Source organism: Molothrus aeneus, chromosome 2 (genome assembly GCF_037042795.1).
Source record: "Molothrus aeneus isolate 106 chromosome 2, BPBGC_Maene_1.0, whole genome shotgun sequence".
In the NCBI taxonomy this organism is placed as follows: Eukaryota; Metazoa; Chordata; class Aves; order Passeriformes; family Icteridae; genus Molothrus; species Molothrus aeneus.
In genome coordinates this window covers 85,202,598-85,228,981 of record NC_089647.1, presented here as the reverse complement: position 1 = coordinate 85,228,981, position 26,384 = coordinate 85,202,598, and the positions used below count along the sequence as shown (strand labels likewise).

Here is a 26,384-nt window from a genome sequence, read left to right as displayed (position 1 = left end):
CTACCAGCTACAGAAGTGTCAAAGTAGTGACAGGCTGTGCTTAGAACTGACTGCTTAGCCTAAACCAAAATAAGTTATGTTTGGCACAAGGCTAAAATCATCATCATCTGAAATACAGAGAAAATGAACAAAGATGACACCTTGTTTTCTAAAACCAAGAAACATATGAAATAGTAGAAAACAATCAAAGTTGCCAGATCATAAAACACTGGAACAAAGTATTTTAAAATCATGTGATCTCACTTTAAACAAATCTGCATAAGTAGGTTTGTATATCCTCCTCAGGTGGCAGATCTCCCTATCCAAAAAAACCTAGGACATTTTAATGATCTTGCTGTCATTTTGCTTTTAATGGAAACTTGTCTTAAAGGGTCCCTGATAGACAGAATGTCTGTATCTCAATAGAGGATGGAATACCACCTTTAAGCATCACTAGATTTATTATTCCTAGTCTAACAAAACCTATTGCATATAGCTCAGAAAATACAGAAAGGTGTTCCTCTGAGGTTAATCAATTATTTTGACCAAATCTAAGAAATTATCCAAAGTTCAATATTAATGCCTACAATCTATGGAGGTAAATATAAATTCTCTGATTTCTTTACACTAAAAACCTATGGCTCCTATTTATACAAAGATATTCAATCCTTTCTTCAAGCAGAATCATATGCTATTTTTTTAAGATAGCTTAGTGGAAAAATGAGAACAGATATAATTGTCTACAGACTGTTTACAGACTATTTAACTGTTAACACATCTCATTCAATGCTGTGCCTAAAGTAGATGACTCAGCAAAGTTATCATGTATGTCCTTGGCTATACTAATAAATCCCTGTGAATAAAACTACTGATTGTATTGTACTGATTATTATTTTATAGTGTCTGGCCAATTTTTAACTAAAAAAAATTTTTTTTTGCAGTCTCTGAGAAACTGGAGTTTATGTAAAGATGTGAACTATTATGGTGGTCAAAATGACATCTGTTAACTGAAGTGGCATTATGAGAAATGTGAGTCTAGATTTTGTTACCAGTAATAGAGTATACAGATACACTCAAAAATCTTCTTGGGTTTGGTTGGGTTTTTTTTTAGTTTAAAAAAAGACTATGAGTTTCAAAACTTGCAATCATATTTTTAGGGTGATGGTATAACACATGAAATACATTAAATGTCAGAATGAATAACAGCATCAAAAGAATCACAGACTTCTCAAAGAGTTTCATGTCAAAATTCTCACTGATGACAACTGCAGATTTTTGGCTGACCTTTCTGGCATTAAAAACTGCAGAAAAACACCTAAAAGTGTGTAATTCTAAATGTGATTGCATTTCCAAAAGCTTTAATGTACAAAAAGAAAAGACAAGACATAAAAGTCTGACTAAGTGCTGTCATCAATATAGTATTTCACAAAAGCTTTCTGAAAATGTTACTTTTAATAGCATCAGGTGTAAAGAGGGGTGTAATATGGCTTATAAATTACCGGAAGGGCTGTTGATACAGCTTAATAATAAACGACAGCATATGCAGTAGAGAGTCAGAGAGGAATGCTTGCTAACTCCAGTTTTAGTCACCATTAAAGCTAATGATCTGTAGACAGTGCATGCATCATGGTAAACTAGACCTATCAAATACAAAGTACAGGACCTACTGAGGTAAGTTATCTTCTATCTGCTTTATTACACAGGCATAGCCATGTTAAATTAAACTGATGGTTTTATTAGCACTAGGCTGTATTGAGCACTAGGTTTTAAGACAGCTCCTTTATTTCAATTCTCTCATTTCAGAAAGGGGTTCTTAATTCAGTGCTTGCAGAAAGATGCAACTGCTCTCCTGAAAACCCTCTGAAAATCAGACTCATGAAGAAGAAATTAAATAAGCTCCTAAATACAACACCTAAGCATGGACTTGCAGACTGTGTGGGGAAGAGGGCTGTGATATCCGCGGTTATGTCACACGTGTAGGTGACACAGGGGTTAGACACGAGAACACACCAAAGCACGAGTACTACTCACACAGCATGAGGGTGTGGATGGCAATGCTACCTTTCAACACAGCAGTTGAAGGTCAGCAAAATTTGTAGCTAAACACAGAGATTATTCCATCATAGCAGGGATTTCTATTCCTCTGACTGCTCTGCAGTTTGAAATATTGCCAGGGACCTCAGCAGTCCCTGGAATGAAAGGGATGAGAATCTGGGCAGAGTTCAGAGAACACAAACACGGCAAGATCTTTATTAGGAAATATAAAAATAACTCAGTATGTCGCACAGTGCATTCAAATCATTTGCAGAGGTGTGATAACCTTACAAATACTGGAGCTGTCAAGTGAAAGAGGGAAGGCATTTTAAATGTGGTACAAAGAGGAAAAGACAGAGCAAAAGAATGAAAATCCATTCAGAGGACTGTCTGCTGCATCTGGGCAGCAAATACACAAATGTTAACCATTAGACTGGGGCTACAAGACCAGGACTGCTACAGTGCCCAAGCAGCACAACACCCACACATGTTGATAGAAACTTTGTGTTACTTCATGTTTGCCCTGTGCTGCTTTAGAAGGGCTTTGCCTGCTCTGAGTACAGCTGGGGCAAGTTCACTGGTTACCCTCTGCAGCTCACCACAGACAGCTCACCACTGCCTTCCTGTAAGATGTGACTGATCATCACTTCAATTTCTGGAACAACTGCTGCTTCTTAGGTCAGGTCAGTTAGAAACAAAAAATAATTCCACTATTAGAAGTGCTGGAGTTCTTCTGGATCATTTTGACTGAGCTATGCTAGGAGAGAGCAGCTAAACTGAGCAGCTGAGGAAGTGGAAGGGGATCCTGGGGGCAACCAGACCTGAAGCACTCAGCTGAAACTGGAACAGGATGTGTAACCACACTGCTGTCCTCTGCTTTCTGTCACAGAGGATGTTTCTGCTGGAGGCAAGCAATTCTTTCTTCCAGCCTGTGCAAGCCCTTTTGGCTGAGAAAGCATCACAGTTTCCAGTAATTATGGTGGCCTGTCCACTGCTCACTAAGCTAGGACCACAAACTATCCAACACCTCAATTACTACCAGCAAATAAGGAATGCTCCTTATTGTTACCAGTCTGCACAGGATTAAAAAAGAACCCTACAAACAAAACCAGACAATCCGCCTCAAATAAGAAACTCTACCATGTTTATGATACCCTGCCCCATCTATTATTTTACCTTAACTAAGTATGACATGAGGAAAACAAAAACAACCTCCCTGACCCCTCCACATTCTCCAAAAGTTATTTTTCTGGAGGTTTACTTGACACTTAGCTCAGAAATGAGGTGTTGAACAGAACTGCTAAAGGAAGATGTCTGTCATGGACAAGCATCTCTAAAACTGTTAGTACAAACCCAACCCTGACCACAGTGACTTCCATTACACCTACTGGCTTTGAGAGCTGTGACCTTTCAGTGATCCAGCTTTGTCCCTAATGCACTATAACACACTCAGAATGCTCTGTTAGGAGGATAAATGAGTTTAATGAGTAGTTCCATTCTGGGAGACTGCCCCTGCCAGTATATTCTGGGCTCTGTGGCTCATTTCTTAAACTAAAATATTCCCTAGAGAAAAAAAAAAAAAAAAGGACAATTCTTGGCTGCAGGGTGGATACAGAAAGGTGGTTTTCCTAAATAATAAATTAGGTCAGTCTTTAAATAAGTCATCTCCTTCTGCCTGGATAAATATTTACTCCTTCCAAACTAATATTAGGCTTATGTGTCTCCCAAAAACTTCTTTCTTTTCTGGTTTTCATTAGGAGTTCTGGAGTCAGTCACAACAGAAATTAACTAGATGGCTTCAGGGTATTAAAAAAAAGGAACACCAAAATAACAAAAAAAACCCACTTGGGCTTTTAGTTTTCAATAAAACCAGCCACTGTTCATTCAGCACACAGATAAATTATTTCCCCAACAAAAATGACAGCTGGATCAAATTAAACCCAAAATTTTCTAAATGGAACTTAAACACTGAAAAGCAGGAGTTTGCATTTTCAAAACCAGCCGATAATTTACTACAAATTGAATATTAGAGAGGCCTTATTCTTCCAAAGCCCAGGGCTCCAAAAGCTATTGTGTCAAAGACAGGTAGAGAAGGAATATTTTGAGGATACAAGGCCCCGCTGTATATACACAGGGCCCAGGGAGTAGGGGGAGAAAGAAGGCCAGCAAAAAATTAGCATTAGACAGTCCAGAGGAGAGGCATGAAATTATTAGAGAAGAAAAACAATGATTACCTTAGAATGAAAAATTCAAGAGAAGGCTATTTCACAGAACACTGTGAATCTTAAAGATCCCTGATGGCAGAGAAATTGTCATTTTCACAAGTTGGATGCTTTTCTGGTTTACAATAATTTTTGTTTCAAATTGCTGTTCCCTAATGATTATAGTTCCTCATAGAATCACAGAATGATTGGGGTTGGAAGGGACCTTAAAGATCATCTTGTTCCAAGCCCCCTGCCATGGGCAGGGATGCCATTCATTAAATCAGGTTGCTCAGGGCCCCATCCACCCTGGCCTTGAATGAACCTGACCTTCATCCAGAGTGAGGAACAACTTCAAGTATTTTAGTGATCCTTTTGTGTTCATTAGAAAGCTTCTGGTTTCATTTTAACTTTTTAAAATTATCTAAAAGTAAACCAAAGAAACATTTCTTTTCCACTATGTTCGGTTGTCTTGGGGAAGAAAACAAAGCCAAGTGAGTTGCTCCATTACTCCCATCAGAGTAAGTTTCAGAGGAAGCAAATGGGTGTTTAACTGCAAGGGGGTAAATCCTTGGATAAGACCAAGTATAGAAGTGTCCATGAAAAAACTAAGGCTGGAAAGAATGGGATTTCTGAGGACTGGGGGATGGTACAGGAGGGCAGTGGGTGCACAGGCACTTCAAGGCAGAGTGTGGTGCACTCATGAAGGAGGTTGTTTGACAGGTAGCATGGACAGGGTGCCATGTCATCTCAGTCACACAGTAACAGTTTCTGAAAATGAAGACCCTGACATTGCAGGGAACCCTAGATAGCCCTGGGCTTCTACTGGCAGGCAAGTTTCTGTCCTTACTGAGCTCAGGTAAGGCATTGACACCCATGTCTTTACAGTACTTTATTTTCCGATATGCTGAGCACCAGCAATTTTAAAATGCTCAGCTAAAAGGAACTTATCATCAGGCATTGCTGCAATTCACAGCTCCTCCCTCTACAGAAAAAAGCCTAACAAAAAACTGAGGAATGTAAATTTGATCACTTACCCTTGAATTTTAGGATAACAAAACAAGAGAATTTACTAATCTCTATATATTCTTCCTTAAAACTTGGAATTATAAGAGCAAATAGACCTGGTATGAGAAAGCCTTACATGCCCGAAAAGCCAAGCAAGAGCAACCTAAGACAGGTTAAGTTCTCAGTGGCTTTTATGAAAACAGTTTTGAATGTAGGTTTTCTTGTTCTGGAACAAGTACAAAGCTGTACTTGTTTATCCCTTCTGCTATAGAGTGTGTGCATAGCTGAAGCAGAACAATCAGCTTGAGGAAACATTCCTAAAAAAAAAAAAAAGGTCTGATTTTTTTATTATTCAAAAGAGGGGAGAAAAACAAACATGTAATTTCAGTATACGCCCAAGAGCTTTTTTTCCAAAAACATTTTTATTTGTTATTAGATCAGTAAGTATGCTTTGCTGGCCACATCAAAGCTCTTTAATTTATCTGTGATCAATCAGGAGTAAGCTTGTAAGATAATTTTTGTTTTCCCATCAACTAAAAAGAGTAAGCAGGAAAAAAAAATATCCTAGACATCAAACTAATCAAATACATGTTATTGGTCTCTAACAGCTTCTTAAAAGTGATTTTGGAGAACAAAGTGGTCTGCTTTAAAATTACTTACAATTAGAAATATTTGCCATTTATTTTCCTTTCAGGAAATTCCAGTGCTTTATCCCAAACTCACTGATGTCACTGAGGTTTTTTCACAATGATTTCTGTGTGTTTTGGAGCAGATCTCTGTTGCATTCGGACTTCTGTCAAGCAAAAATCTCTGAATTAACTCCTACGCTAGGATAGGTGGGAATGTGCTCAGAATATCTTGCACAATGTCTGACACTGCAAATTTTCCCCTACATTAATAGATGACTGGCTATTAGGCAAAATATAGTAGTGAAAAACAGAACATGTGCAAAGTAATGTGTAATCTGTGGTCTTAAAAAATGACAAATAGAATAATTTACCTTATATATATAATAATTTACCTTAACTGTTTGCATTTCTCCTGATGCTTATGGTTTTATAATGCAAAAAGAGGAAACTAATCCTGCATTCATTAGGAATACTGAGACTTGTGATATTCTGTCCTAGAAGGACAAGCCTCTAGATTCTTTTGGAATTATTCATAATTTGGGTTGTCAAGAATTGATTAACAGTTAAGTGAAGAACTTTGCTTTGTAATCTCAACAGATAAAATGCAGCTATGTAGGAGGAAAACCTAACTACACCTTGACCTTGTGCATAATGGAGATAATGCCAAGTTTCTATACCATGGGTCAATTAAATTAATTAATTAGTTAGGGACAAGAATTGACCTAATCAAAACTTGTTAAGAGCTATTCAACGCAGGGATTTCTGAGGGAAGTGATGAGGCAAGAAAAGAGCAAGGTGCACTGGTTAAGACCTTAATCTAAAGGAAGTTCAGACAGAAAACAATGTGCAAGTTTTTCATTATACCAACAGGATAACTTCAAAAGGATCTGCATTCAGTTGTAATCTTTAAAATAAAATTTTCCGCATCAAACAGCAGATTATGCAGAAATCTTTTTTAAAAGTCGCATCCCATGTCTTGAAGATAATATAATTATCAGACAACAATTATCTTGATATCACTAACTGTAATCTGTTTTCCATGGTGCACTGCCTTTATATTTTTTTGACTTTGATCAAAACATAGGTTTTTGTACCTGGTGTGCCCATCAATGCTAGCAACATGCTATGCTCCAGCATGGAGGTCTTGAAACTACATGTAAATGACTATTTCTAGTGACAGATCAGAAATAGGAAACTCTTAATTTGTAGGAGAATGTCTTTAAAATTCAGGTTCCTTACACCATTTTCCTTCTTAATTAGGAAAACAGTAGTGAAATTAGGCATTTGTTGATTGTGATTCTTAGAATTACTGGGATGCCTCTGCAATCTGAAAGGTTAAAGCAGCTTTCTTTCAAAACACCTGCTGTGTTATTACTGGAAATAGTGCTTTTCTACAGCAATTCGCACTCTAATCACTTCCCATCCGAGGAATGTCTGACTACCAATATTACCCCTCAAAAATTGTAATGAGATTGAAGCACAGTGTGAAAATGAAACTTATACAGATAGTTGAAACCCTTCCATTTTCTGTTTATTTGTTTGTTTGTTTTTTTTCCCCAAGAGAAAGCAATTAAGTACTCTCTGGAGTAAAGAGGCTTTACCCATCACCCTTACCTGTTGAGTAAAGATCTCTCTATTTGAGGCATGCCACACAGCCCTCCTTAAATGAAATGTGCAAGTCAGCGTAGGTTGTATTTATAGAATAAACTTACAGCTTCTCACCCTGAAGAAACACCAAGAACCCCTTTTGTTCAACACTGCCCTATCTGGAAATGAACAATGGCATGACAGCAGTAGGTGTGATAACAGAAATAATTGAGTACAGGGTTTTTTTTCCCAGTAAATGAGATTCTACCCACTTGTTATAGTTGCAATGTTCCAAAATTGCGCAAAAGGGTGCTGGGGCAGCAACTTAGCTGAGATGAATCAAAATAGCTGAACTGGATAGGATCAAATAAGGTGACTGTCTCATAGTCTTTGCAGTGTTCAGCCCCCAAACTGGAAGCAGTTGCAGTCCCAAATGGAAGACAGCAGGAAATCTACTTTCTTACTTGGCATAAGTGACAGCAGAGGTTTTTGTGATTTCTCTTATTTTTTACGTGCAAGCATTTTTCTCGTGAAGTACAGATCCAGCCCTTCAAGCCTTCTGATAACAAGCTTGTTTTTATTTTTCACAGAACCTGTGTGTAATGCCTCCCGCATCTCCTGGGATTTGTGTAGATGCAGGTGGAAAATTACTGCTGGGTGCATTTCAGGAGATGTCCAAGAGAACACAGGCCGACTGTCAGAGCTGGGAAAAGGAACAGACTCTAACACTGCTGAGCCCCAGCATTTGAGTGCACTGCTACAGTCCAAAGCCCTTCTATAGGAGTGGCAGGACAGATATGCTCACAGCTTTTGAAAGCCTCTGTTTCTTCAATGAGAATGGTGGCAGAGGTACACAAGAAGAAAGGCTCCATCCACTAGTAACATGAGGCTGACATTGGAGGGCTCCCTTGGCACCATGCTGATCCAGGCTGGGTCTGCACTTGCTGCTTGGTTTGCTAGCGTCAATCACACTTGATAAGAAAAGTGAGGTCAATCCAGAGAAAAATGAAGCATGACAACTGCTAGAAAAACAGCAGGTACACTAAAAAAAACACAGGAGTTCTGACAAAATTTGGCCTCTAATGGAGCACAGGATTTAGTATTACAAAGCATCTTAGTGATACTTGCAGCTACTTGAGAAGACCTGTACATCCCAGCTTGTATAAAGCGATAGAGCAGCACTAATTAGGCCTAATATTTAGGTTAAAACTGGTAACAAAGTTTGATATTTACAAGAAACAGGGCATGGGTCTGTTAGTATGATTCAATATTCTAATCATCAGTATAAAAGTAAAATACTATCCTGTTAAGACCATCTTTATGCACATCCACATCTACCCCCCTATGTCATTCCACCTTATTCAAGCTGTCCAGATGTGAGGGACCTCATCTGTCCTACTTGCATAGATGTCTCCATGTCAGATGGCAAGAGGACGGAGGACAGCTTTGGTGGGTGGTTCTTCTTAGCAGAAGATGGATAGGACCAACAGCTCTCTGGAGATGCCCATATTTTTGCCCAGGACAGTGTGAAGGACTACAAGTTTAGTGGGACTGGTTGCCTAATATCCAAATGGCTTAAGACTTGCTAGAGAAATCTCAGGTTGATCTAGGTGGTTTCAGAGAACACCAAGCAACTTCAATGGTATAAACCAAGTTTGGCTGGTGGATATAGAGGCTAGTTTATGCTTTAATCTCACCCTTTCTGAGAATCCCAGCTTTCTCTCTGAGCAGATATTCACGTTCAAGTCATTTATTTTGCTGCATATAATTAGAGAACGGTTTAGACTGGAAGGGATCTTCAAAGATGATCTAGTCCAACCTCTCAGCTGTGGGCAGGGATGCCTTCAACTGAACCAGGTTGCTTAAAGCCCTATCCAACCTGTCTTTGAACACTTCTAGGGATGGGGCACCCACACCTTCTCTGGGCAACCTGTTCCAGTGACACACCACCCTTAAAGAATCTCTTCTTAATGTCCAATCTAATCTTGGAGTTTAAAACTGTTGCATAGTCCAACCCTAGGGAAGGTAAGTGAACACTGAATTTGGCTTAGCATTTCCCTCACTTATCAGCACCCTCTTCAAACAAGTTTTCCGAAACCACTCCACCTTGTTTTCAGGCTTATGGCATAAGTGATCCTCATGCCTGGGTGTTTGCAGAACTCCTCATTACCTAGAGTTAAAACCTGTAAGACTATTGCATGAGAAAAGCTTCTCAACTCCTGAAATATTTTCAGAATAAACATTCTAGAGACAGTTTCAGTATTACCCTTTTTGCTTTGAAGTCTTTTTTTATTTGACCTTTGGAACAAATATTTCACAGGATTATTTGTAGCTAAGGAACATGATGGAGAACTTGAAATATTCTCTCTTTCTGCCTGTAATTTGTTACTGTACATACATTTTATTCTGAATTGCACCTCCACTTCCAAAGTGTTCCATCTCTACCAGCTGGCAACTGTTATTGTGCAGTAACATTTCTTCAGTAAAGAGGCATTTCAAAAGTGATTATTTCTGCACATGGCACCTCCAAATGTTTTGCTTTGTCTGAACTAAATGCCCACCTTTTTTTTCTGGGGTGCCTGACAATGACCTTTTAATTTTTTTTTTATTTCAGAGTTTCCCTGAGGATTGTGGGAGAAGTACAATAATGATAATCCATTTACCACAGTAGTGTTGGTACTCATCTGGCCCTTACAGATGGTAGATACAGGTTTCTTTATAAATGAAACTGTAATTTTCCCATAACCTATTTGCTACTCCATTTGAAACAGTTGTGAAATCAAATCACAACCCAAAAATAAAAAAACCAAACAAACCAGACATTTTCACATAAGATAGCAGATTTGAATATTGCTGAAATGAGAAAGTCAAAACTCTGAACTCTTATTCAGCATTAAGAGGAATCAAATCACAACAAAGACCTCTTTTAGAAGTCCTGCCTCAAACTGCAAAAACTCTATGAAATAAATCACAGTTTTCCCATTTTGAGGACTATGACTTTGACACACAGGAACACACAGGAAGGGTCATGCAACTTGCCTTTTGAGGACCCAAGTGGGGACCTGGTAACTCCATTTAAGTGTCTTCAAGATTCAACACTGTCCCCTTTCCAAAAACGATTGCCAAATCCTTTCAGCAATTCAGCAAGACAATAGACCAAACAAGAAAAGGAAAAAAGGGTGAGGAGGGAACACATTTCCTGCACAAATGGGTTACTTAAAAGTGTTCTGGGTAACAGGATGGAAACAGTAAGCGCATCTTCATTCACTGATGCCCTTGAAGCTCTGACTTGGGGGAGGATATAGGTTGCCTTGGGACCTCTGATTTTTGCATACAGGTGATGTTCCCACCTTGCTGCAAGGAGAGTTAATGTGCTTGTGAGGTGAAAGCAATTTGTCATGACGTAGAAAAGTGTCCATCAAAAAAGAAATCAAGGGTTGGATGTAAATCAAAACCCCAGAGCCCTAGTTTATTCCCAGGGCTCATTTCAAGACCCAGATACAAAGCTTTAAGAATTATTTTTACTGATATTAGAGGCTGGAGCCACATTTGTCTTTTCCTTAGCTTTTAGTTTATCTTAACATCGGTCTTAAGGGGCCTTGTAATAATCAAATTTTGCATATTTTTCTTCAACTTCCATAGCTGATCTCTACAGTACTAACTAAAAAGCCACTGGTTTTTCATTCTTGCAGATACAATGTCTTGTTCTTCCCACAGCAGCTGGGAAGAAGCATTCTGTTTGTGAAAACATGTAAGCAGAAAATAAACTCAAGAATTCTGATGCAAAAATAACTTGTTTTGGCAAGTTAAAGTATTTTGTGTGTGTGTATCTGCAAGGTGTTGGTAGGAAAGCTAATTTCTAGTTAATCCAAAATATTGTAGAAGAACAACCAAAACAAAATACAATACCCCCTAAATACCAGTGCTTGCCAAGTGGTAGAAAAACAAAACAAAACAAAACAAACCTACCGGTAGCAAAAAAATATTTACTACCCAGCATCTAAAGTTGTTATGGGCATTAGAGAGCATTTAGGAAAATGCCTTTTAAAAAACCACTGAAGTGTTATTTTAATAACTTGAAACAGGAGACAGAGTCAGTGCTACTGATGCATGAAGTTTGACTCTGTTCTTCCCTCTCCTAGCAGGCTGAATTTAGGACTGCCAGTACCACCCTTGCAGACTGATCTCTTTGCTAGCCATCAGCCCTCTCTGTGCCAAGAGAGTTCAAAACACAACTTCAGAAGTAAAGTGCCTCTCTTGGAAATGTAAAACCAGGACCAAATGTTTGAGGTGGCCAAAGAATAATCCCAGGATATGACAAAAATATTTGATTTCCAATTTCTTGGCTGTTGTGTGTTGCCTATCTTCAATACCATGAAAACACTGGTTATTTCAGCCATCAGTTTCTGGACACTGAAGGCCTGTGGAAAAAGACCTACCTCTGCTATTTTATCATGGCTCCCCAACAGGGGCTGTCTGCGGTCTATTGCGCAGCTGTACAAAAAGACATCTGTCCCAGCATACAAACTGCTAACTTGCTATGTGTGAGGCCACACTTTCTCTTGACAAGACAGCAAAACTGTCACCCTGGCCATTTTCTCTTGTACCTACTGTGTTGTAACGCACGTGACTGATGTTTAAAAAACACCCTCTGCTTCCTTACAGAAAAAAAAAAAAAACTATGACTACACTTAAATCCATTTAAAGACTTATTAAACTCCCAATCGTATTTTTAATATTTTCTCAGTCCAAAGACTGCTGATTTCACGGTGCTATATACAGCTGTAAACATTGTAACCTCAATACTCCTACTTGATTGGTGTATGTAAACCAGACTCAGAGAGACTTCTGAGGTGCAAAATAATCCTGAAACTCCAGCTGGAGACTTTTGAACCAAGGGCTGTGCAATGAGCTTTCCTCTCCAGGCAGTGTGACTGTGCCAAGGCGTTCCGTGTCTCACGCTGGATGTCAGTGCTTACTGAGCAGCTCAGAGATCTCATCAGAGGCATTCTGTGCACACCAACACAGCAGCCCGCTGCAGCACCCATGCAGACCTGCAGGGTGGAATGAATGTGCCTCTGAGTTCCCCACACAAACCACCAGGGACTGCCCCTACAATTAGAGACAGATGCACACAGATACCAAGTATAAAAGCCAGTGATGTTTAAGGCTATGGGAGGTGATCCTGTAAATCATAAGGAAGGCCTGACTTGCAAAAAGTGTCTTATTTCTGAAAGCCAGGTGAAAACTCATGGCTCAAATAGAGTTCTCCTGCAGACTTCTTGCAGGGTAAACATTATCTGGAACATGAGCTGCCTACGCTGCTGTGACATGAACAGGCGACTTTTTTGAAACTTCATAAAACTCCTAAGAATGTTGTGCTGCATTCCTAAGAATTTAACAGCAGCTTTTCCACTTAAGTTCTCAGTAAAAATGAATTAAGATGGCAGAAATATGATATAAGGATAACAACTTGCAGTAGCACTTGCTTACATCTGCTTCACTTGAATATCTTAAGCTTATAGCCAGCTTGTTTCATTTGCTTTTCAACCCTTAATCATCAGTCTCCTGGTAATTTGGTATGTGCTGATGTAGCAAATCACACTTATTATCTGTGTGTGTCTTAAAAGAAAAAGGACTGTTTGACAGCATTTTTTTTCATAAAATTTACTTTCTGATCCAAAGTTATTAGGGAAATAGTGCTGCATTAACTGCCAGATATATGGTTTGCTATCCATTTGGTCGCAGTTAAATTGAAATAACCCTCTCTAAATTAAGCAGACTCATCTAATGTGTATATGCATTTATATGAATGCAATTTTTTCTTACTGGGTTTTATCAGTCTAAGGACAATAAATTAGAGGAGGGTGTAGGGTTGTCCCCACCAGCTGTGCCCCATCCACACACAGAAAGTGTTAGACATGTGAACTTGGCTGTGTTTGAGCTGACAAACCCTGCTAAGAGACAGGACAGCAGTAATGACCCAAACTGCTTCCAGAGCATCAAGCACCTCTGCATGAGGCTCTGAGGGTATTGAGATCCACCAGCTGGGACAGCTGTGATTCGTGCTCAATGTGTGCTGCATAAACACACCTTTCACAGCTGACAGTTTTAAGAACTAGCACTCATGTAACCAGCTGTGTAAGAAGTCACACTTAAAAGAACTTGACAAACCTCTTCTGGGTTTTGCCTCTTATTTGAGTTAGACTTGGGCAAAGAGATGCAAAGACTAAGCTTTCTAAATACCTGATGCATATTGCACATTGCCTTAGAGCTCCCATTAACCATGCATGGGTGTAAATTAATTACAGCACAGTAATAAAAGTTACAGAAAACACTGACTGGGAACCTCTCCTACACAGACTTTGTTTTCATATTGTCTATGCTCTTGGTGGATGAACTGCTGTGGAATCTAACTGGAGCTCATGAGTTACAAGTACAGGTCAGAAAGGAGTTAGACATCAATGAGGACATATCCCAAATATGTCTTGGGCTTATGGGATGTATGCTCAGTAACTGGAAAAATAAAAACTGTGCTCCCAAGTGCTCATCAATCAGGTTTGCATCTAACATGAATACTGCTCAGCTAGCAGGGACAGTGGATCACAGGTCTTGACCACTTCTGTGTCTACATTTGGCTGTCTTTCCATACTTCCTACCAGTGGTAAAGAGTATGCCTTGTAGTTTTCTTGCTTGAAACTTTTTGCTAGGGTGCAGCACTGCCAACTCAGGCATGCTTTCTGCAAACACAAATAGTGGTTAAAAAACCAAACCAAAACAAAAAAAAACACCCAAACTTGAAAATCTTTCTAGAAGTTGACAGATAGAAGAGCTGAAGGGAATGTTATTATGACTAAGAGGCTGAATTCCATGCACAAAACAGCTATTTCTAGTGATAAAGCATAAAGGTTAAACAACTAAGGACAAGACTGCCAGATGTAAAATGGAAAGTTTCCAATTTAGGAGCAGCAGAGGAAGAACATGAATTAATATGGAAAGACCAAATTAGCATTATAAAAATCCTCCGAGCCAAACCAAATGCCATTGAAAATAAACTCAAGAACTCTCCCCCTTTTCTGCTCCCTGCATTCCAAGGAGGATTGAATTTAGAACAACCATAGGGAATTTTAGGGAAATCTTACACTTAAATGCAGAGCAAAGGCTTTAAAAGTTAGAGACTGTATGTGCTTCAAAAACACTATTAATCATTCTAGATTCTTCTTCAGTACTGCTGTTTAAAAGTTTTGGACATAAGTTTTCTCATTAGTTTTATCTTTAGTGAAATTGCTAAAGATCAGGCTGATTCTTCAACAGTTTTGAAACTGGGACATTAAAGGATAATTTCTACTTTTTATTAACTGGAAGAAAAAACAAATACACACACACACACAAAACCAACAAAATAAAAACCACATTAACAACCAAACACTTTGCAAATACAAAAAAATCCACAGGTCGTTGGGTTTCCAACCTAGACTACATTCCAGTGCTAGCTTTGTTAGCTCTACATGCAGAGATACACTGTCAGTCTGGGTGTCCTGCACTGCAATATTCTTTGCAGATGGCTCTTACTGGTCTCACACACACTTTTTAGGCATGAGCTGGCAGATATCAGTTCACTGTGCTATTCCTCAAATTGAAGATATGTCATGGATTGTTCAGTCCCTAAAAGTCTATTACAGACTTTAAACTGGACTCCTGGAACCTGGATGTAGCAGATTGAACATCAGCGCTGCTAGACTGATGGCTGGCTCAGCTGTGGTACACCTTTTCTATTGAGCTTGAATTTAAGAAAGCTCCCACAGGATCTGACAGCAAGAAGAGCTTCCACACAGCCAGGATCCACAAAAAAGCAGACATGCAGGGAACTACTCTGAAAATAAATGAGGGATATATGTAAGAAAAAACCTGATAGGATTCAAGATATTTAAGCCTAAAAGGATCAGGAAGAGCAGAGTGTCAAATGTTGCAATTAGATGAACAGACTTCAGGACTCTGAAGACAGCAGAGTGGCATGATGTCTTATGCCACTGCACCTCTTATATGGCTTCATGGTATATCTGCAAGAGCCTGTGCTCCTATATAGATGGACACTGAAATTCCAGCATAGAAATTGGTCACCACAGGTAAGTCAGCAGTACTCAAAATTAGCAGAATAATTTTGCCATTGATCCCTCTGATTCAACCCCTGATCACCTAGCAACATCACCTGCAAGTCTGAACATCTGAACCTACAGGGCAAAACCCAGAAGCCTTATCTGACATTTATGAGACACCTGACAATGAAGCCCCACTTTCATTCTTGTAGCATCCATGATTATGTCAAACACACAACTGCCCTCTGCATTTTAGAAGTTAAAGAACAAGTAAGATCCCCAAAATACCAAGATTCCCTACATTATGAGGACAGTCTGAAAGACTCCAAACATTGCAGAAATGCAAATATAATCAATCATTCAAAGAAGAAAATTATTCATTGACAACATCTAATCTTATATTGTTTCTCAACACTGTGATACATTTTATGGGTATGAACAATAAGTTAATTGCTATTGCTGAAGGCAGAACGTGGCAGGAGATGAAACAGTGGATATTTGGTTAGCCTCTTCACCTGACAGGTGAACTTACCCATACCTGTGACTCTCAAATAATAGTTCTTAAATAAATCATTAAGTATATTGAGTAGGATAAGCTACTTACTCTTCTACAGTCAAAAAATAGTATGGAGTGTTAATTGAGAGGAAGTAAAATCTATTCCCTCTAAGCTTACTAATGGGATTCATCTCACCTAAACTTAGCTGTGTAAGTGACCATCTAGTTCAGCTTCACCTGTATCACCACTGGAGTGTGGTAAGAACCTCTTGATTCAAACTTACCTAAGGTAAGTGTCTTAAATAAGCTGGAAAGATTTCCCCTTCCTCCCTGAAACCATTCAATGCTCTCCATGGATTTTGGCACAAGTGTAGGTGATTTGGTCAGATGGGACACGTACCTTTTAGCTAAAAGACACGTGACGTAAATCTCACCTCATGTTCCAGAAAGAATATTACAAATTCCTTTAGAAAAGACCCTTGTCAAGTAAGAGAGAACCTCATTAGCACTTAAGAGGGCTTCTTGCAAGGGAGCTACAATCATTGGCTCACTACTGTTTACAGGGGAAGCAACTACTGGCATTTGCAGAAGAGTCAAGATGCAAATCAGTGGCTCTGTTGGGATATAGGTATGCCAGTCCATGCTTCTCTGATAAAACTGGAACCCAGGACTGTGAAGGAAGAAAGATCTACATGCTCTCTAACATGCAGATAAAACCAATGTATGTCTTTATCTGGTAAAGGGTGTAAGATCAGGCTTTAGCTTCACAGCTCTACAGTTATACAGCAGAGGCAAGCACAGCAGGGAGAAGCTGACAATGAGAACATGGGAATCCTAAAAAGGGAGGAAAAGAAAATACAAGAATCATCCAAACCTCCAAATATAAGTGTAAGCCAATGCAAAAATAATGCACTACAACTGTGGGATCAGACTTAGGAGGATTATACTTGATTTCTTATAATGTACTTTCACCCAAAATAGATTACATCTTTCTAACATAGTTAATGAACTTTCTGCATATCTAAGGGTTTGGATGATAGTCTGCCTGCTAAAATTTCAAAATTTGTTCACTGGCAAATTTTCTGAGGCATCTTATTCCATGTCTAGATATTGAGAACATACAGATGTATTAAGGTGATTGCTGTTCTCACCTTCCTGTGTTGGCATCAATATTTTGATAGATTTCACAACAACCTTCCAAGTGACTTGCTAGGGAACACACAAAATCAGCTAACATGGCCCAAACTGGCATATTCAGGTTGCTACTGGAAGGTGGGAAGGTGAACAGACAGGAGCTGAGGATATAGGTATATGGCTGTGAGACCCAGAAAAAGCCCAGGAAGCATAAGGTAATACACAAAGATAAAAGACCTCTGCTTACAAAAACTGTCACTTCAGAGAGGACTTTCTCTTTTTAGTCAAAAAGTCAAAATTAAAACCTCCGTGGAAAATACAGAAATACCAAATATTCTGCAATAGTGTTCACACACTCAGTGTTGATGTGACAGCACAAACATGTAAGAACTGAAGTCAGTTATCAGCCAAGGAGTTAAACTCTTCCTTGAAGTAGGTCACTATTTCCAGACGACCAGAACATAAAAAAAAACCAAGTGACCTCCATGTCTGTTAAAATAAATCTCCAGCAGAGTCTGGGTTTATAAAATGACTGGGCATGATGCAAATATTGGCCACTGAACTGAAGACTGAACTGAAGAGTGGCCTACTTGTCACTCTTGAGAAATTGTGGTCAGACAAAATAGCACTGGAGATGGAAGATGTATCCTACCCTTGAAAACACGTGCCTTGCCAGTTCAGGACTGTCCTTTAACCAGCCCAGGATGTGGGCTAACCATGGCAGAGATGTTCACCTGCAACTGTTCCAAAACAGAGTTAAAATACTGCTCCTGTTGGAGCAAAGAACTAGATGGTAGTTTGACAGCTCCAAAGGGGTAGATTATCCCCAGCAGCCCACAGGACAGACCACCCTATCAGCTGGGGTGGCTAGCCTGTTATGGACAGGCTGTGTATCTGCATCCTTGAAAGAGTAAAAAAGAGAAAGATGTTCCTCTCAGCTCACATCCGACAGGCACTGCAAGCTCTTTGAAGCCCCCTCACTCCCACTTCCTGTACAGACAGCAAAGATAAAACCAATTCACTCAGAAACATGCAGGTCATTTCCAGCTAAATCTGAGGTTTGCTTTATCTGATTTTTCAGAATCAAAGATATACTTGGAAATGTACATTTTCTCAGTTGATCTCAATGTTAGGGCTATTCATGCTCCTCCTTTGCATTTCTTCTCCCCTGCATACCACCACTAGCACCTGCTTAGGAGAAGCTAAAAGCTAGCATCTTTCACAAGTATGCTTTCATTGTGGCTGAATTTTGGCAGTGAGTCAACTTTTGTGCTTGATGTGCAAGAGAGGAAGCTGCTGCCCACAACTACCAAATTTACCCATGAGAGGCAACTGTCCTGGTTTTTAGCAGGCTCCTCAATTTATGCCATTCACTGAAATGCACTCTCCCTAGTCCACTGCATGGAGAATCTGTCTTGCTTCCACATTCTGGTGAGATAAAGTGAGGCAGTGCTGGTGGGTACAAATTAAGTTTCTGCTATGGATCTCTTCTGGGTACAAACATGACTGGCTGCTACCACAGCCACATTAGTGACAACTCCCAAAGTAAGAACACTAAGGCTGAAGGTAAGCCATGGAAACTAGTTCACCTCCACAACTAAGTGAAGTGAAAGAAATTGTTCTGCTTTTCATGTACTTAATTGCTTTCAATATATGCAATTGCTAAAACCAAGCCTGCACAGCATAAGTCCTGCAAACTGGATGTAATCCTGAAGCTGTGCATTTGGCTTCTCAGTTGCATTGACCTTAATGTGTCCATACACAAAAGCACCACATTCCCAAAAGACCTGGTGCTGTGGGGAAACAGGAGAGATACCCCTGAGACTGCTCTTACATAGAGTAACTACCCCACAAATTGGAAGCAGGCTGGATTACACAGCAGGGAGATGCAGCACTTGGACTTCTCCTGGTGCTGTGTCAAGGTAAGCAACCTGCCCATGAGGGTTGTGTAAGCCTGGAGCAGGTACCTGTAAAAGTCCTGCCCAGTGACTCTAATTATTACTCCTGGAGGACTGATCTGCTTGTGAGAGGAATGTCCTGGCTAAGTTATGCCATGCTAGCTAGTAAGCAGTTCCATAAATATTAATTTTTGCATTGCTGTCAAGGGTTTCAATTCTGATTTTCAGTTCTGCTGACTACGTGATACATGGAAGGTGAAATCACAATACTAGGCAGCGTTTAACAGTACATGCAATTCTTTTCTCTTGTGTATTCTCTTAGGAAATGCACTCTGACAGAATCAAATAGAGCTGTTATTCTTTGGCCACCTCTAACAATAATCATGCTCTCAAGTTAATAAAGACAAACAACAGCAAGGAGATCTTCACACAAGGTGGCCACCTATAATTTGGAGCTGTGGTCTGCTTAGCACAAGAGATTACGGTGTCTCTCTGGAGGGGCAGCATGTAAAAACAAAAATTTATTTGGGGACATCACCAGGTCTTTCAGTGGAGATTAACAGCATCTTCTTTGGCAGTCAGCCAGAGGCATGTGAAACAGCTTACAACAGCTTTCATGACATCCAATACAAATGAAAGAGCTTAGCAACAAGAGTCAAGCATTTTTCTTTTCCAATAAGGAAGCTCAGGCACTTAGAAAATTTACCCTACACTGAACAGCAAATAAACCGCATACATACAGTTGGACAGAGAGATAGGTTCTCTTGTGCATTCCAGCTGGCTACATCTCTGAAGATTAGCACAGACATCCCTTGCTACTTGGATAAACTCTACTGCAGAATAAAACTACTCCCTATCAGTCTAACAGAGGAGCCTCTACTACATTGCTCACTGAGTTTATTCACTGCCATCCTGGCTCAAACTGAAGTGAAGCACAAAGACACAGTAAGATGAACAGAGATGCATCTTTCTGAAACTCAAGGAAGGAACACTGACTTCAACAGATTCAGGCCACTACTTCCTGCTTTCAGCTCTTTGTACACCAAATTCACTCACAAAGGAAACTGAGTAATCCCAGGTAGTTTCCTTTTGAATCACATCTAGTGACATTTGTGTTTTCGAAGGGGGACAAACTTGCTTCTTCTACTGAGAAATGTCTTATCTGCCAGCACGTTTTGGGACAAGAAGCTGCTCTTGACTATGGTAGTAGTGGGAGATACAACCTAATTTGACTGGTGCTGCTAACAAAATAAGGCACCTAAGAGTGAAGTGGTTGCAAGCAAGTCATCATCTGGCTATTTTTGAGGCCATGAGTGGGATCTACTGTGCATTCGTCAGGATTTGGTAATATTACTGTATCTTTTTCCTCCAAGGCTGGAATGGCTTTCACAGCTGGGCTGGCAAAGGGAAGAAGGGACTGTATTTTTGAAATTATAGGAAATGTTGCCCACATCAAACTCTCTGCTCTCCGCCCCTTCAGGTTTGCAGAAAGAAATTAACATTTAATGTAAAACAGCCTGCTTTGATAGTTGTCTGAATGCCCCATTAAACTTTTTCCACACCTCAGGGGTGACAAGTATCCGGTCATAAATTGCAATTTTTCATGGATTTTCTAAGTTACAGGTTGATATAAGAAGCAGTTATCACTCTCTGATCAGTATGTAGAGATATTACACTCTTTAGCAGTACTCTTTGATAGACACAGCAAGAGTTAAAGAATAGATTTAAAAAGCAAAGCCCTTTGGTTTTGAACATGTGGCTCATAGAAAAATGTTAGCAGAGATTATTTCACCAGCACAGCCCTGAGACAGCAATAAAATGTAATTCCATGATGGACAAGTGCCATTATTTGTTGTGATTGTAGTTATCACTATTCATCTTCTATTTACATGTCATGTAAACATATACCATATTTTGTAACAGCACACTGAAATCAAAGCCTCTGCCCCAGTGACAAATTCAGTTCTATCAAATATTTAACAGCAGACATTTACATGTGCCATCCACAACTCCAATGAGAGCCGGTGAACACTGGAGGACATAACTGCAAAGAAAACATCACCCTTCCATCCTCCCAAGTCCAAGATAGTAACACAGATTTCACTGTTAGGATTGCAAATGTGTAATCTCCAGTCTTCAACCTCAATCCATGGGTGATAGAAATGAGGAAGAGGAACAAAGAGAGGAGACTAAGGTAATCACAGGTTTGCAAAAACAATTTTCTGCAGGCAAGGCCCTAATGCCTTTGTAACTTCCCTCCATTTAAATCAACTAAGCGTTCTGGCTGTCATCCAGCATTCCTAGCTTAAGCACCTGTACAGAATTGAAATTCTAGGTGACCTGTGAAGCCATCCTCCTAAAGTAAGTGCCTCATTTCCTCTGTATTGCCAGATGAGAGAGGTGCCCTAAAGGCCTCTGGAAAGAGGCCTTATTAGCTCCTCCTGGCTAAGAAATCTTCCTCAAAACTCTGCCTGTTCTTATAGACAGACCTGCAAAGTCCATCACAGAGCAACACAAGTCTGCAATTCTCCTGTGTGTTTCATTCCTCGACATAAGCTGCCAATTCAAACTCAATAGCTTCTTTCAATTTATTCAAAGAATCAGGTCTTATCCCTTTCCATCTGACTCTAGAAAGCAACAATCTTCTGAGCTACTTTCCACTCTCCACAACATCCAGGACTCCTAATTGAAAACTGTCTTCTTTCTGTCAAAACAAGCTGCATTGCTCTTCAACTTCTTACTTTAGGTTGCATCATCTTTTGCTGTTTTGTTGTCTCATAAGTGTTGCCAACTCTGAGCCACGGAGTCATTGATTCTGCAGTGGCTGTATGAGAACGGGTCATCTGAGTCCACTGGGCAGGCAGGAGGAAGAAGGCCAGCTGTCAAGCAGTCAGCAGAGCAGAGAACAGTATTTTCCAACAGACCAGCTCTTGACATGATCTGCCTGTGCAGGCTGTGCCAGAGCACCAGGCAGTGGACACTGCTGGAGTCATGTAGAACCTCCTCCTGATGAGCTGCCCTAGGCTCTGCCTATCCCTGCATTCTCTCTGTCCTGTAGCTTTTGCATCACTAAAAGCTGCCTATATCTAACAGAGGACAGGTACTTCAGCAGCCAGGACAACATGTATGGATTACACACAAAAAGGATACATGGCAGAATACACGGTATCCAACCTGAATCTTTACTTGGTGACTAAACAACATGGAACATGAAACAGAGGGCTTTTCTCTACTGCTGAAGCCAAAGTCCCTGTCTCCATTTGCTGACTTATAATTCAATGTTATTTTGCTGCAGTGTGTTTGAATGCTGTAGTCTGTATTTGAGGCAGCTCTAGCAGCTGTATGGAAGGCCGGCAGGAAAGGGAGCCCAACACAGCACAGAGTCCTGGTACTCAGACACATCCCATCTTGCAGAAGGCCTCTTTCCAAGCTATGAACAACTGACCAGCAAGAGTTACTGCTCCCTGACAGTGCTAGGGCAACACAGGACTGCAGCAATGTTCATTAACCTACAACAGCATTTCTATCGAGGACAGCATTTGCATCAAAGTCTGCCCTACCACAAGGAAGTGGCAAGTAGGGGGAGGGAGAGACAGTCTGGTAGTAAAACTGATAAGGGATCAGCATTAAATCCATCGGAGGAGAAAGCTGTCATTTATTACTTCCTTACGGACACGCTTCAACATTCTTCCAGAAACAAAGAGACTAAGGAAACAAAGTAAATATCAGGATCAATCCCTTGTGTTTCTCCTGGCATGACACCTCTCTAAGAAAACAGCTTTTCTGAACTCACGCCCAGCAACTTCAATGACCTTGATACAAATCTCTCAATCTTGGTACCCCGTCACACGAGTTTGCAAGAATCTTAGCTCTTATCTGCAGAAGTAGCAAGTTTCTAGTCTCATCTCGCTCACTGGAGCTGGAGGGTGTTTAAAAAGGTGACTTGGTGAAGTTTATAAAAAGCTACAAAAGAATAAAAAGTGGGTAGATTAAAAACATGTGAGCAAATTACTTTAACCACATGTTTTGATTGCATTTTTTAATTGTGGGAGGGAAGCCTTCCCTAGCGACTGCTGGAAGGTGAAAATGGGTGAGCTGCTGCTGGGGACCATGCTTCTCTTGCAGGCTGTAAGTGCACACCATTCAGCTCTGCACCCAGCCAGAAAGCTGCGTCTGAATAGGTGACAGAGCTCTCACACTTCCATGTTTGCTGCCCCACAGGGATTTGGCCGATGTGGGCCTTTGATGCCAATGCAAAGGAAAACCACTCCCAAATTTATCTGTGTAAGTGTCACTCAGCAGAAATCTGAACTCTGCAGTAATAGGAACAATTCTGACTTACTCTGTAAAAGCACAAGCATGACAAAGGGTAGCGCACTTAGCTGGGACTCACAAAAGACCTCAAGTGATGTTAACATCAAAGGTACATCTTTTCTCATAGTCACATCTACTTATTGGCAGCAGAGAGGGACTGGAAATTGCTGGGGGAAAAGCATTCCAGAATTAATATCCCAGTACTGGTATTTGTTATATTTTAAACATCTTCTGCACTGGGCACTTAGTGCTTTTCAACCTAGGAGACACAAGAGCTTATTTCTAAGCTGATTTTGTTTGGAAAAGGTTAGATTAACCATCCTTATTACCACTGTTTTACTTTCTGCATGAATAGCCCCTTACAAGACCTTCTGCAATCAATCTTCCTCAACACCAGAAGTGTTCAGAGTTCTACAGACAAGCCAGGCACTAGACACAGGCACAGGTTGGCAGCAACTACGTGTGTGACTTGATTGGGTTGTTTTTGGTTTAGTTTACAGAAATAAGGCTATTTTACTTATGTTTTCATGCATGCATATCTACCGGTGGAGGAATATCGCTGGGTGAGATTTCTTACATGATACCAGTATCAGTTTGTTAAATAACAAGCTGAGTCTGCTGATGTTGGAAAAGCAGCCTTTTCTGAGTTCTTTTTCAGTGAATTTTTTTTCTCATGCCTTTCTTGCAATAGGAGAGTTGCTCTCTGTCTCATGCTTACGTCAGCCCAGAAGACCCTCCCAGACAGTCTGTGGAATCCGAGTGTAAGTTTCTTGGCACGTGTTTAATTTCTTTTAGACTTAGAAGCATCAGAAATGAAACTGAATCTGCTTTCTCAGAAATTATATTCTTCTCTCATTCCCCAGGAAACCTTAGCCTTAGACTACTAAGAGATGACTGGCACTTGGAGGAAAGCAAAACAAAAATTTTGTAAAGCTGGCTTCTAAGCACATAAATGTTGATGCAAAAGTAATTTCAGTCTGATTTACAAACAGTAAGGCAGTGCTCTAAATGTATTGCCCAGATCATTAGAAAAACTAATTCTGAGAGACATAAATGACCTAATGCTCCATCACAAGCACTGGGAAATAGCAGTCACAGGGAATGATGACACTTGATATATAAAAAACATTCCCTTAAAAGTAAATGTTCAATGGAAAGACTGCCTCATTCTTTAGAAAGGCAAAGTTTGGGTTCACTAATTTCATGTCATGAAATCTCACACACCTTATAGAAAATTAAGAAGCCTCCGGCCTCCATCCTTCATTGAAGATTTTATAGCAGACTGCGTGAGTTCTCATGTTATTATAATGAAATTAATACCTGAAACTATACACGAGTGTAATTTACTGCACACACTGGGAAGTGTTTGCATAAAGTGATTTACTGCCAGACTCCACCAGTCAGAGCGGATTCACTTCCACCTGTAGATACAGGACTGTATGAACTCCCGCAGTTCTGAGTTAAGAGTTGGGAGACACCAGTTCCACGAGAACTGGAAGTTTCTTTGCACTTAAAGTGGAAACGAAAGCCCTCCACAATGGACCTGCTCAGTACCTTCTGAGAGCTGGTGCCAGGCGGGACCCCAGCGCTGTGTGCCCAGCAGGGCGCTGCGGTCCCCTGCCCTCACCCTCTGTGCCTCACCTGCTGTACACCAGGCACTCCATGTGGTTGATCTCCTTGTCGGAGCGGTAGCGGCTGTAATCCTCCCACAGGTCCTTGATGGCGGTGACCGCCAAGATGAAGAGCACGGGGGCCAAGGCCAGCTCCGGCTGGAAGGCATTGACGGCCGGCACGAAGTTGAGGAGGGCGATGAACACAAAGTAGACGTTGGCCAGGCGGTGGAACTGCTCGAAGAGATTCTTGGGCAGGAAGGACAATGCCGTGTACTTGGTGGTCTTGAGCCGGTTGCAGGCCAGGACCGTCCCCTTGGATTTCTCCGGCTCGGCCTCAGGTAACAGCAGGCTGGAGCGCACCAACCGCGTCTTACTCTCCTTCTTCTTCCTCCGCCTCCTCTTCCTCTGCCTCTCCTTCCCCTCCGGCAGCACCTGGGGCGCTCCCTCTCCTCCTGCCGTGCCCTGGGACATCGCTGCCGCCCCGGTGTCCTACCCGGCCAGGGCGGGCAGCTCCCACGGGCAGGCACGGCCCTAAGTTATCATCGTCCGCCGCCCGCCACGGCTCTCCTTTCCTCTTCCCCTCCGGGGGCGGGCGGGGGGAGGAGGGCTCTCTCGAACCCGCTCCTAGCCGCTCTGTCGGGACCTCTCTCGCTTTCTCCTCCTCCTCCTGGCCGGGGAGGGGACGTGGGCAGGCGGGGAGCCGAGCCCTCCTCCCGCGGGCCTCTCCCGTCCCGGGCCCGGGGGATGCGGGGGCCGCCGTCCCGCGGACAGGGCCGGGGCAGCGGGAAACGGGAGCGGCCCTTCCGCGCTCAGCCTGCCCCGAGCGCCGGCCCGGCCCGCCGTGCACACCCGGCAGCGCACTTCAGCGGCGGCTTTTGACTTTGAGTCGCGTGTGGGACGGGGAAAGAGGTTCGAGCGGGGAAAGAGAAAATTCCCGCTGAAGCGTCGGCGCTGCGCGCGGGCCTTTATCCACGGTGCCCCAGCAGCAGCAGCTGGTGGGAGTTTTTAGCGGCTGACTCAGGGCGAAACTCCACTTTCTGCCTGAATCCGTGTGCCACGTTGATACCCATCCCTGTGCTGAGCCTGGAAGCTACAGCACATCATCTCCCGGCTATTCACGTCTGTCTGGTACGCCAGCGCTGCTGGTGGCGGCCGTGGTGCCTGGGACAGCCCCACAGGTGGGAACCAGAAAAATGAGGTTTCAGATGGAAAACATTCGGCACTGCCACCTCCGCACACGCCCTGGCAGCGGTGTGCTGTAACGCACGTTCGCCTCTGTGGATTTTCCTATTCCCTCGTGGTAGGGTAGGTCTTACCAGCAAGGACTGGAAAATGCCAATCTCTTGCTCTGTGGTTTACGCTCTGCGCTTTCTGGAGAAAGATACAGTTATGGGT

At 41.4% G+C, this 26,384-nt stretch overlaps 1 protein-coding gene across 1 annotated transcript in view; it reads right to left on the bottom strand.

Annotated features, from left to right (window-relative positions):
• ATP10A (ATPase phospholipid transporting 10A (putative)) overlaps window positions 1–25,471 on the bottom strand; it is a 110,354-nt gene extending 84,883 nt beyond the window's left edge. Inside the window, exon 1 of the mRNA XM_066545200.1 lies at window positions 25,018–25,471. Within this exon, the coding sequence (XP_066401297.1) occupies window positions 25,018–25,460 (443 nt within the window). The 5' untranslated portion in view covers window positions 25,461–25,471. The remainder of the gene's footprint in view (window positions 1–25,017) is intronic.
• Between the last annotated feature and the right edge of the window lie 913 nt (window positions 25,472–26,384).